The following is an 11,013-nucleotide window of genomic DNA, read 5'->3' as shown; positions in this document are numbered from 1 at the left end:
GGCGCTGCACACTCTCATTACCACATGTTTATCATACAACATCTATAATGACACTATTACTTTTTTATTGTGATGCGTTTTTCCTAACCCAAAGCGCCACAGCAAGAAATGTATAGGAATAAAATGGGAAAGCATATTGAACTTCTAGAATATTCATCACACACACACGCCACGTCAAAACAGTAACACAATCATATGCAAAATACATGGAAATTAGTACTCACAAAAATGTTCTCTACCTACTGGTATTAAAACAACGAAAATATAGGAGTTTAAATATTACAGTTTATAATTATATTTACCCAGCGATATAAGTACTCGGTGATTCGTAAGCAAAAGCAGAGAATTTCTATTTCTATGTTGTTGATTTTTTTTAAATTGGACTTTTGACCAGATGAAGTTAATGAACGAAACAATGAATGTGACAAGAAGAAGAAGAAAGAAAGGAGGAAGGAAGGAAGAAAACAACAAATATGAAGTATTCACTTCCAGAACAACAAAGGACACCAGCACTCAGAGACAGCACACCTGTAGCTCTGATAGTGGCTGGTTTTGTTGTAGTTTGTACATATGTCCACAAGAGGTCAGTAAAGGCTCTTATCGTTTTAGTTGAATGCCAGTGAAAAGACGAGGGGAAATTTGGCTGATCGATGATAGCGATTTCACACCATTTGTAATCTCAAACTGATATATAATGAAATAATCATTGTTATCTTTATATAATATTCTATCACGACTTTTCAGGAAAACCAATCCTGTTTTTATATCAGTTTATATCATCATATTGTTTATTTTAACAATATGATGAAACAATTGTACAGATATATTTAGTTGATTTAGTAATCGCACAGTGTAAAACTCACAAATGTACAGACAAATATAGTTTGGTACATTTGCTTTATTTCAGGAAAAATAATCCTTTATCTTGAGTATAAAAATAACAGACTTCTGATGAGCACATACAGTACATTCCCATGCATTTACATTTGACTGTATTTCATGATGTTGCTTGGTCACGCTAGAATCTCTTAACTCTTTAGAATACACAAAGCAGCAAAGAATATCCAGTTCTTGAGCAAATAAAAACCATTTTATTGACAGCTTCTTGATGAAAAAGTCATCAAATCAATCCAAACAACATGATCATTATGAGACGTATAGGAGACAAAAACATTGAAATAAAAGTGGAAGAAATTGGAAGAAACAGAAACTCACCCAGGAGCTTTAGGACCTGATGTGACTTCTTACATCTTAGGTTACATATGTAATCCTTTATCATGATCAGCGCCTCTTGTCCAATAGTTTTAGATTTGGAGCACTAATGGGTCAGTGGAAGAATGTCTATGTCGAGTCTTGAACAAATAATGAGGCTAACATTTGTTCATAATAATGTATGTAAAGATTAATCTGCTAAAGGGAGGGATTCATTTCATGATTTAAATTACAAATCTTGATACATGTGAAATTGTGTTGTTGTTGTTCTGATATTGACACATGTTGATAAACCAATTGATACACGTGGATTCTGAAATCCAAGCGCTAATATAAATAAAAACCTAAAACCCAATCTGAAAATATTTATTGGAATAATTTCGTCAATGCGTCAATGTTTTACTAACTTATTTACTAACCAGGTTATTTTTACTAGCAAGCCGCGTTTCAAGCTGAGTTTTCCTTGTTAATAAACTTCCTCAACCATTATTTTTCTCCCTTTGGCATCTTTACTTTCTCTAGTTCTTCCACTCACCAGATTTGGAGGAAAAAGTTGTAATCTCCTGAGCAGCTGATCTGCATGACCTGTGGTGATAGTGGGCCGTTACACCTAAAAACAATAACATTACCTTAAAATGAGTAAATCATGTGTAACAGTTTGGGTAATGAGTCCAAAATACGCCGCGGCTGCGTGTCCTCAGTCACTTCCTCCGTCCGATCTGAGCCAGCATGCGCGCGTTCTCGGCTGCCTTGGCTCGCAGGTTCTTGGCCTTGGCCACGTCGAAGAGGACGTTCATGATGTTGGTCGGGACGTCCAGGGACAAGGTCAACCGGCTCCTCCGGTCCCCTTTGCTGCTATTACGGAGCGTCTGGCCCCGGAGCTTCGTCCGGCTTACGAAGCGGTAGTTTGGCGGACTTGAAGTCCTTTTTTCCCGGCTGGACTCGGCGGAGGAGGACGAGGAGGAGAGATACTCCCCGGACTGAAGGAGGGACCCCCAGCCGTCCACCGGGGAGTAGACCGTCTCCGTCTCGTCCTCGCCGCTCCGGATGCCGACATCCACCTGGTTGTCGCAGAGGAGGTCGAGGCGGCTGTGGTAGAGGCGGAGGCACAGGCTGGAGGTCGGTGTGCACAGGACCGAGAGCAGCAGCAGAGTCTTCAGGGACGACAGCATGCTGGCTCCTCTGCATGGGACCAAGAGCGGACTTACAGGTCAGAAAACGGCCTTAAAGCGACCGAGAACTATTATTATCACGAGTTATTATCAAATTAAACGTGTTCATGAACATTTGTAAGGAGTAACAGACTCCTCCACACTGGCACATCTCCCTTGGTCTCCTATTCCTATAACTAAGCAACCTGGTCAAATGAACTGTTTTCAAATGGACTGCTTAGTTGCTCAGTATGGTGTCTTAATATTCAAAGTGACTGAGACTAAATAGATTCAATAATGTGATTTTTGTTTTCAAACTTACCACACGCGTCCTGTATGGAAGTAAACGTCTGAAAGCTGCACCTGCCCGCGACGAGAAACAGCTGAAAACACTCAGAAAGCCTCCGAAGTGATTGTTGGGATAAGAACCCAGACAGACACACAGGCGGGTGTGTGCGGAGGTCAGCGGCGCGGTGTGTCCGCTCGTCCATTGCCTGCATTCATTTAGTAGCAGCCATCAAAACGCAGCGCTACGCCTGCAACGACGTCATCCCTCTGACTATTTGGGCTCTAAACCAGCCCATTGGTTGCGGTGTAGTGAATTAAAAATAAGAAGTTGGAAAACGTCATCTCCTATAGGTCATGATATACCATCACCTGCACAACACTAGTGGATGAAGTGGATATGAAACGACGCATTTACGCGCTGTTACACCGTTTTCATTTAGAACGTAGTGGCAGCATTTACCAGCCCTCTAGACACCTACGTTTTTCAAATAAGTTCACTTTCAGGACCGCGGACAGCTCTCCCGCGCTACTTTGGTTCCCCAGCACCGACACCCGAGATCCGACAACTAGGACGCGCTGTCGCTGTCATGTGACTCAGAAACGTCGTTGGTCTTTCTCGGGTTCGCACTAATAATGACGTAATTCTTTACCCTGAACATGTACAAACTGAGTATGCACAAGTTTGACTTCTGGACTGGTTGCCGTGTTGTTGACCTGCTCAGGTCCACATACACTGTATCTCCCATGTACTACTACGACACAAACAACACAATGAAACTATAAACTAGAGTAGTTGTGCACTTTATTTGTACTTACTGTCATTTTCGTGTCAAAGGAAGGAGTACATGAATATAGATATATCACATTTCAAAACATCTTGGACATGTGCAAACCTTAATCAACTTGGTTACTTTAACAGGTACTTGTCTTGGTATTCAAAAAGTACAAAAATACAATAAGAAACAAGACATTTGCAAATAACCAAATAAGCAGGTCCAAGCCCCTTCAACATAACAGGATGGTTCTTAGGATTTAAAGCTATAAAGTGGAAGTTATAGTTATTACCACAGATAAGAGACATTAGAGACGTGGTATTTCACTGGTTCAGTGGGAGGGAGTGTGGACATGAGTGGACTACTGCACTGTTTGACTTCAGTGGCTGTGAACTTTTGATTAAGACTTGGATCATACAGACTAGAAGACTTGTATATTACCGTGTTGACATGTGAGTGAGTGGATCAAAAAGTGTGGGGTCATAAAGCCATAATGAGAAATCTCCCTGTGGGTAATAGGACTGTAAGCCTTCACAGCTGCAGTAATCACAGTCCATGACACTCTGAAGTCAAATGTCCTCCCACACTTCCTTCTGCTCTACAATTGATCCCTGGAAATGGAATTAATTGTGTCGCACTTTGACAGCAGAAGCAAAAGTGAACCTCCATCAAAGTGGCTGAGGTGGATTAAATCTTTCTAAGTTGTTTGCAGGACCTGAAAAAACGGGAATGTTGCACAGAACAGCAAGTGGACATGTAGTAAATAAAACAAATGATTGAAAACTGTAGTTAAGTTTGATATTTTGTTGGTGATTGGCAGTTAGAGTGGCATAACACTCTGAGTGTGACGTGGTGTCTCAGTGTGACATGGTGTTTCAGAATGAGTGGCGTCTGACAGTGACGTGGTGTGTCAGGGTGACGTGGTGTCTCAGGGTGATGTGTTGTCTGTGAGTGGGCGTCCATTACAGTGCAGAATCGTGACTGACGCAACAGCGCTGCAGCAGGACTGTCAGACCAGTCATGCGTCACTCTGAGGTAAGAGAGATTCCTCATTGAAATAAAGGCATAAGCCATTCTTTACTGAGACAGTTTATGTGCTTATTTCTGGCCCAAATGCCTGATAGAACCTTTTAACGCAGAGGTCACGACGTCTTCTTTTTGCACGTGTGAAACGTCCAGAAAAGCACAAGGAGCCACAAAAGCGTGCCACCACCACCCAAACGCCCACGCAGGAATCCCCCGTTACTGCTGTGTCAGAGGGATGGAGAGTGTCCTCCCAAACAGGCCTGCTTGTGCTCCCTCACAGGCCACCGATTGGCCCCTCATCTGGCTCCCAGCCGGACCCATAACACCCCCTGCCACAACAACATATGTACTGGTGGAGGCGGCAGCAGGCAATCAGCTGCCAGCTTTTTATTTTCTCTTACTGTCAGCATGGAAGGAGATATAAATATATATATATATATATATATACATTTATATATATATATATATGTTTATGTGCTGTATATAAATATATGTATGGTACCTATTAAAGCCTTCATCCATAAGGCAGATTTATTTTTTCAGTAGTATTAATAAAAAAAAAACTTCAGAACTACATTTATAAAAATTACACAACTTAACATTCACATTTCTATATTGTCAGTACAGCACATCGTGACTACATTATCAACTTTATATAAATACAAATGACAGATAACACAGATAACATTTTACACAGTCATGTACAAAAGTGAGTGTCCTGTGTGAAGATGTGCTGTTGGCCTCATCTGCAGGATTCAGTGCCTGTGGAATGTAAGCACCAGAATAATCTCATCATTCATCGGTCAGATTGTACCTCCAGTATTACTGTATGTTTCCAGTAAGAAACACAGTATACAGTAGTTGGTGTGATATTTCAGACCTGATTGGCTCCCTAAGTCTCCTCTCCGCCCCACACCACCTTTGGCACTCCTGTCTGGAGGGGAATCGGTTCCGGTTGCCGCCACAGCCCCCGTACACAAACGGCCTGCACTCCCCTGAGCGGGGGTGGAAGTACCAGAGCAGCACGAAGTCCGAGCAGGCTCCTTCCAACATGGGCTCCAGGCAACGCTCGGCCACCGAAACTGGGAAGAGGGAAACACATTCAAGTAAGAAGGGGAGGATGAGGAGAAGAAGATGAGGAAAACTTAAAGGTTTCTAGATCCTGTCAGTTACTCACCGCCAGCGTTTCCTCCAAAAACTGCCCTCTTCCTCCTCTTCCTCTGTCCCCACTCCACACTCCCTCCACCTCGAGAATCTGGAGCATGAAGGTCACAGATTTGTTGATCTTTTCAGCCGTAAACATTCATAATCTAAACTAGAAGAACGCGACCCTGTTTATCCACCAGCCCCGCCTTTTTAATATAATTGATGCCAAAACAAGATGACAAAATGAACCCAAGCTGACATTGACAACAGGCAATGACAGGAGGATTCTTTGAAAATTGTCCCAGTTAAACTCTTACCAGAAGCAAAAGGCATTAATTACAATAAATTGGGCTTCAGGAAGCTTATCTGCCTAATGAGTCATTATGATGCTTCTCTGACCCGTTCTTCCACTTTCTGCACCACTGTGAACTATCAAGCCAAAGGTGTATTCTGCTGAGATGATTGATTTTGACTTGACCTCTCATTATGCATTACATCATTGCTGCTGCTGATAAACCTTCTAAATGCGATACTCTATAGATAATACCAAAAACCTACAATAATTAGTATGATTACCAGTATCATCAGTGCCATTTGCTGTCATCCCTTCTTCTTTGAGCACCACAGGGGGGGCAGGTGTAGGCGTTTCTTCTTCCTCCTCCTCCTCCTCCTCCTCCTCCTCCTTTCCCATCCCTACTTCTGGAAGGTCACGAGTGAGCGATATCACCACATCCTCTGGTTCTTTCTCATCCTTAGTGACCACCGTCTCACTGTCCGGATCCACAGACTTCAGCACAAACCTCAATTCTATCCCTGTAATAAGACACACTTCACTCACACATTTGAAACACATCGTTTGGATATCAAACATGTAAAGACGTTCACACACACTGAGGTCACGTTTGATCACAATGATCACTGACGGTGACAGTGGCAGAAATGAGGCGTCCCAGCAGAAGCCTCGTGTTTGTGAATGGCTCCACTGTGGCTGGCACCATGGAGTGTGTTCCTCTGAGAGAACACAACAGATGGCACGACACATGCGGGTGCCGTGCTGCTGCCGCGGGAGCTCCACAACACACACACACACACACACTTACCACACTTTTCGGTCACCTCTTGCGTGACAAGCTCCTTCACTTCTTCAGCCTTGGTAGAGAAAAACACAACGTCCAGTAAAAACATATAGATTTCATTCATATATTGGTTTGTCCAGTGTATTATGTGAATGAATATGTGTTTGTTTGAGGTGATATACACACAGAGAGTCCAGGCTCTCCCTTCTCTCCCTTTGCTCCTCCAATCCCTTCAGCCCCCTTTGGGAGAAAACATTTATGAATGATTTGTAATAATGAGAACAAAGATTACATTTGAAGGAAACGTGTGTGTGTGTGCAAGTGTGTGTGCTCACATTGTCTCCTCTTCCTCCAGGGATCCCGGGTGCCCCCTTCAGACAGGGCTTGGATCTGCCCCTTCTGCCCCTCTCGCCCTGTTTGTGCAGAAAACACATTTATTGGGATTTTAAAAGGATTGAACACACAAGACTTAACTCAGCGAAACCAACCGGGTCCCCCATCTGGATTTCTAAAGAGTATAAATGGCAAAACTCCTCCCATTGAGGCCCGTCCTTGGAATATCCTCATTAGAGGTTTCCAGCCGCTCCCTGTCAACACCCAGAGTCTACTTATTGCAGCTGAAAGGAGCTAATTGAGTGAGATATTACTTGAAAGCTGCAGACAGAAATAGCTTTGTGTGTGTACGCGTGTGTGTGCGAACAAGTGTGTCTTAATTAAGGCCATGTCTTGGATCTTGGACGTATCCGCTGCCTGCCTGTCTCTCTGAGTTGCACATGCAGGACAGGATGATGATGACTGTAATCAGGCTCAGTCTGTGCCAGTGTCAGTCTGTGCTCGGAGACTTTTTTACTTTACAGCACAGAAAAGAAGTTGCTTGTGTGTTTTTGGAAAGAGAGAGAGAGAGAGAGAGAGAGAGAGAGAGAGAGAGAGAGCACCACTGGAGTTGCTTTGACCCCAGACACACATTAAGGTAGTGACGCAGGGCCAGCTCAAGCATTTTAGGGGCCTGAGGGAAAGCAAACCGTGGCCTGACTCTTGCACTGGACCGTTGTTGCATCTCCCTCTGAACAATCTCACTGGGTCGCTGCTGCTGGACGTCAGTATTCATACTATGACTGCTGTTTTTAATCCCGTGTAATGAGGACTGCTGGACTGGTTATACTCGATTTCAGACTGTGAGAAATTCTCTAATTTCTCAACTATGGCACCCCAGAGCAGCTGTGGATACTCATAATAACTCTCAAAAAGCATTTACGCGGGGGTCACGACTTAATGTTATCATTATGGTCTAATTCACTGCATTATACTAAGAAGTGGTTTTAAATATTCAGTCTGTAAATGACGGTGCTTCAGTCAGATTAAACAGAAACTGAATAGTCTAATAAGTGCACGATACGACTGTAGTAGAGTGAAAACTGCACCTTGCGTCCTCCATCCCCTTGTTGTCCTGGAGGTCCCGGTGGGCCGTCGTCCCCGTCCCTACCTGGCCCCCCTGCCAAGCCCTTAAACCCGGGAAAACCCGAGAAGCCTGCAGAACCCTGCATGGAGGAAGAGTAAAGAGAGGGACAGTCCAGAGGTCCATTTCCTGTTGTATAACATAATGACGTACAGAATAAACGAGCAGTCAAGCAGCTCTGTGCGTTTACTATCCAACCTTTCCTCCCTTTTCTCCCGTCGCACCATCGACGCCATTGGTTCCTCCGTCTCCCTTATCGCCCTAAAATTATAACATTAGAATACAAATGAAGGGAAAATACTGTGTGTGTGTGTGTGCGCGTGTGTGTGTGTGTGTGTGTGTGTGTGTGTGTGTGTGTGTGTGTGTGTGTGTGTACCTTTCGTCCAGTGAGCCCGTTAAGTCCTGGTATGCCCGGGCTGCCGGGTAGCCCCATGTCACCCTGTTACACAAAGAGACCACGCAGATCAATGACAGGACTTTATCAAGGTACAGCGTCGGATGAATAAATGACTGCTTTAAGACTCTAGTACAGATCGAACCTTTTCTCCATCCTGTCCCGGGGTCCCAATGCGTCCAGGTAAGCCTCTTATTCCCTGTAAAAGCAGTTTATGACATGACTACCTGAACAGCTCTTACAGTATTCAGATCAATATTCAGATGACACATTAAATGATGAGCAACAGAATTTGCTTCACCTTTTCCCCCCTCTCTCCTTTGTCTCCTGGTAAGCCTGCTTCTCCTGCATCGCCCTGTGAAAAACAACATCAACAAAAATTAAAAATGAGCAAATCAGGTCACAATCTTGTACAGTTTGTTATTCCACTGTACCTGATCACTCTTCTGCCCTTGTAGTCCCATGTCTCCTTTGTCTCCTTTCCCTCCGTCCACTCCGTGATCCCCATTGCGACCCTTAATAAATGACACCGTTTGCGGTTTAGGATGATGATGATGATGATGACGTTTGCCTCAACTTCTACATTGACATCTATACCTTTTCTCCGTTGAGTCCTGGCTCCCCTGAATCTCCCTGTAGAAGAAGAAGAAGCCAAGTTCAACTCAGCTCAACACAACATTTCATGCTTCCACGAGATCAATATTATCAACCTTTTGTCCTCCTGGTCCTCTGGCTCCAAATCGACCCATTGCTCCTTTCGTGCCCGCGTCTCCCTTTGGGCCCTGCCGGTTAAAAATCATCCAGACTGGATTACGACTAATTGTCTCATAAATTCTTCTTCTCTGCCTTTTTTAAACGGTGACACCAAGGAGTTGTTACCTTGAATCCCGGCGGTCCGTCCTCGCCCTTCTCTCCTTTATCTCCGTCAAACCCTGGCAGCCCTCGCTCCCCCTGAAATGAACCAAACATCAAACATTGTCCAGAACTTTACTTATGTCCCCACAACATTTGAGAGGCTCTTACCGCCTCTCCTTTCACACCCTTAGATCCTCGTGGGCCGTTGATTTGAAGCGCGCTCCCCTGTAAATACAAATAAATGTTGTGATCGATATTTATGTTTAGTTTATTATAATGCAACCGCGTGCCACGTTCTCACCCTTTCTCCTCGTACTCCAGCTAATCCACGGTCACCCTGGAAACAAACATGCAACAGTTGATTAGATTCCTTCTGTTCTGACCTTGAAAGTCTTCGGTGAGCTTTAGTATTGATGTTTGTTGTGACATTTTTGACTCCTTTCAAAGCAACTCCAGTCAGCTGACACTTCAAAATGAATGGGAAATAAACCATCGCAGAACTAAAAAAAAACCTCTACATAGGGGCGTGTAGATATTCTGACGTCAATTCAAACTTTATCCCAGAACCAGCTGGTGCACAACTGAGTTTCTTAGTCTCTGTTTTTCAACTTAGTTTCTGAGACTTTTTGGTGGATAAACGTCTCACCTTTTCACCTTTGCTGCCACGCAGGCCTTTTGCACCCTAGTGAGAGAGTTCAATACAAGAGATCTGCACATGAATGGAGCTCAAATGGTCTTCAATGTTAAACATCGTTGAGAATGAAACAGCTGTGAGTCACTTACTAAATGCCCAAGAGCTCCTTTTACACCAGGAACGCCCATTTCACCCTGAAAAGAATGAAACAGATCAGGTTTTCCATACAGATATTAGATGAGAGAGAGCGATGAGGACATTCCTGCTAATCTAGACGTTACCGGTCAAAATGTAATTTTCCATCACAGGTAAAATACAAACGGCACTCACCCGTCTGCCGGGGAAACCAGCCAAACCTCTGGCACCAGGCTCACCTGGAGAACTGTCACCCTGAGGAAAGTGATCAATAAAAGATAATAAATACAGTGATAGTGAACAAAACCGATATTAATATGATGATAGATATAGATCGATGTACCTTTTCTCCTTTCACCCCAAGCACACCAGTAGAACCCTTTATTTCAAAGATATATTCAAACAATTATTTACAGATAGCAATCAATCAGGTATTAAAATCAATATAAACTTCCAAACCTGTGGTCCTGGTCCTCCCCGAGGTCCAGGGCCTCCAGGCGATCCGTTCTTCCCTCGTTTGCCTCGATCTCCCTGCGTGAACACACAAAACATCTCAGCTTGTGTCACCTTCTTGACGGTGGCGAGGCGATAGCCAGAGTGGATTTACCTCTCTACCGGGCTCTCCTGGATCTCCTGAAGAACCTCTTAGGCCAGGGGAGCCCTGGATGCCCCCGTTACCGCGGATCCCCTGGATCCCCTGTGCACCTGGAGGGCCCGGCTCACCCGGCTCACCCTGAGCAGAGAGGACGGAGGGTTGTTTAATATTGTTTGTGTAATATCATTCAGGAAATGATTCTAAAGTATTCCTCCTGGCCTTTGTCAATTTATATGTTCATACTAATTTTAAAGGGTGAGTGAGTCACCGTG

At 44.0% G+C, this 11,013-nt stretch overlaps 2 protein-coding genes across 2 annotated transcripts in view; both read right to left on the bottom strand.

Moving 5' to 3' along the window:
* Positions 1 to 923: 923 nt before the first annotated feature.
* Positions 924 to 2,887, bottom strand: ucn3l (urocortin 3, like). Its single transcript, XM_076158981.1, has 2 exons — positions 2,686 to 2,887; positions 924 to 2,394 (listed from the first exon to the last, which is right to left on the bottom strand). The coding sequence occupies exon 2, from the start codon at positions 2,382 to 2,384 to the stop codon at positions 1,914 to 1,916; it is 471 nt and encodes a 156-aa protein (XP_076015096.1). The 5' UTR covers positions 2,385 to 2,394; positions 2,686 to 2,887; the 3' UTR covers positions 924 to 1,913.
* Positions 2,888 to 4,954: 2,067 nt separating this feature from the next.
* col7a1l (collagen type VII alpha 1-like) overlaps positions 4,955 to 11,013 on the bottom strand; it is a 32,772-nt gene continuing 26,713 nt past the window's right edge. The window contains exons 83-106 of the mRNA XM_076158894.1: positions 10,754 to 10,879; positions 10,606 to 10,677; positions 10,490 to 10,525; positions 10,342 to 10,401; positions 10,161 to 10,205; positions 10,024 to 10,059; positions 9,679 to 9,714; positions 9,546 to 9,602; positions 9,402 to 9,473; positions 9,233 to 9,304; positions 9,120 to 9,155; positions 8,957 to 9,037; positions 8,824 to 8,877; positions 8,668 to 8,721; positions 8,505 to 8,567; positions 8,327 to 8,389; positions 8,094 to 8,210; positions 7,008 to 7,085; positions 6,859 to 6,912; positions 6,697 to 6,745; positions 6,173 to 6,409; positions 5,628 to 5,705; positions 5,331 to 5,532; positions 4,955 to 5,212 (exon numbers count right to left, since the gene is read on the bottom strand). Coding sequence (XP_076015009.1) covers positions 5,206 to 5,212; positions 5,331 to 5,532; positions 5,628 to 5,705; positions 6,173 to 6,409; positions 6,697 to 6,745; positions 6,859 to 6,912; positions 7,008 to 7,085; positions 8,094 to 8,210; positions 8,327 to 8,389; positions 8,505 to 8,567; positions 8,668 to 8,721; positions 8,824 to 8,877; positions 8,957 to 9,037; positions 9,120 to 9,155; positions 9,233 to 9,304; positions 9,402 to 9,473; positions 9,546 to 9,602; positions 9,679 to 9,714; positions 10,024 to 10,059; positions 10,161 to 10,205; positions 10,342 to 10,401; positions 10,490 to 10,525; positions 10,606 to 10,677; positions 10,754 to 10,879 — 1,785 coding nt within the window. The 3' untranslated portion in view covers positions 4,955 to 5,205. The remainder of the gene's footprint in view (positions 5,213 to 5,330; positions 5,533 to 5,627; positions 5,706 to 6,172; positions 6,410 to 6,696; positions 6,746 to 6,858; positions 6,913 to 7,007; positions 7,086 to 8,093; positions 8,211 to 8,326; positions 8,390 to 8,504; positions 8,568 to 8,667; positions 8,722 to 8,823; positions 8,878 to 8,956; positions 9,038 to 9,119; positions 9,156 to 9,232; positions 9,305 to 9,401; positions 9,474 to 9,545; positions 9,603 to 9,678; positions 9,715 to 10,023; positions 10,060 to 10,160; positions 10,206 to 10,341; positions 10,402 to 10,489; positions 10,526 to 10,605; positions 10,678 to 10,753; positions 10,880 to 11,013) is intronic.

The sequence above is a fragment of the Genypterus blacodes genome, unplaced genomic scaffold (genome assembly GCF_046128005.1).
Source record: "Genypterus blacodes isolate CSIRO-AG114 ecotype Tasmania unplaced genomic scaffold, CSIRO-AGI_Gbla_v1 ptg000090l_1, whole genome shotgun sequence".
Lineage (NCBI taxonomy): Eukaryota > Metazoa > Chordata > Actinopteri > Ophidiiformes > Ophidiidae > Genypterus > Genypterus blacodes.
The sequence above is the reverse complement of the archived record's forward strand: the minus strand, read 5'-3'. Positions and strand labels throughout refer to the sequence as shown.

Coding starts and splice junctions, on each gene's coding strand:
- ucn3l (XM_076158981.1), bottom strand. CDS start 2,384: ATGCTGTCGTCCCTGAAGACTCTGCTGCTGCTCTCGGTCCTGTGCACA.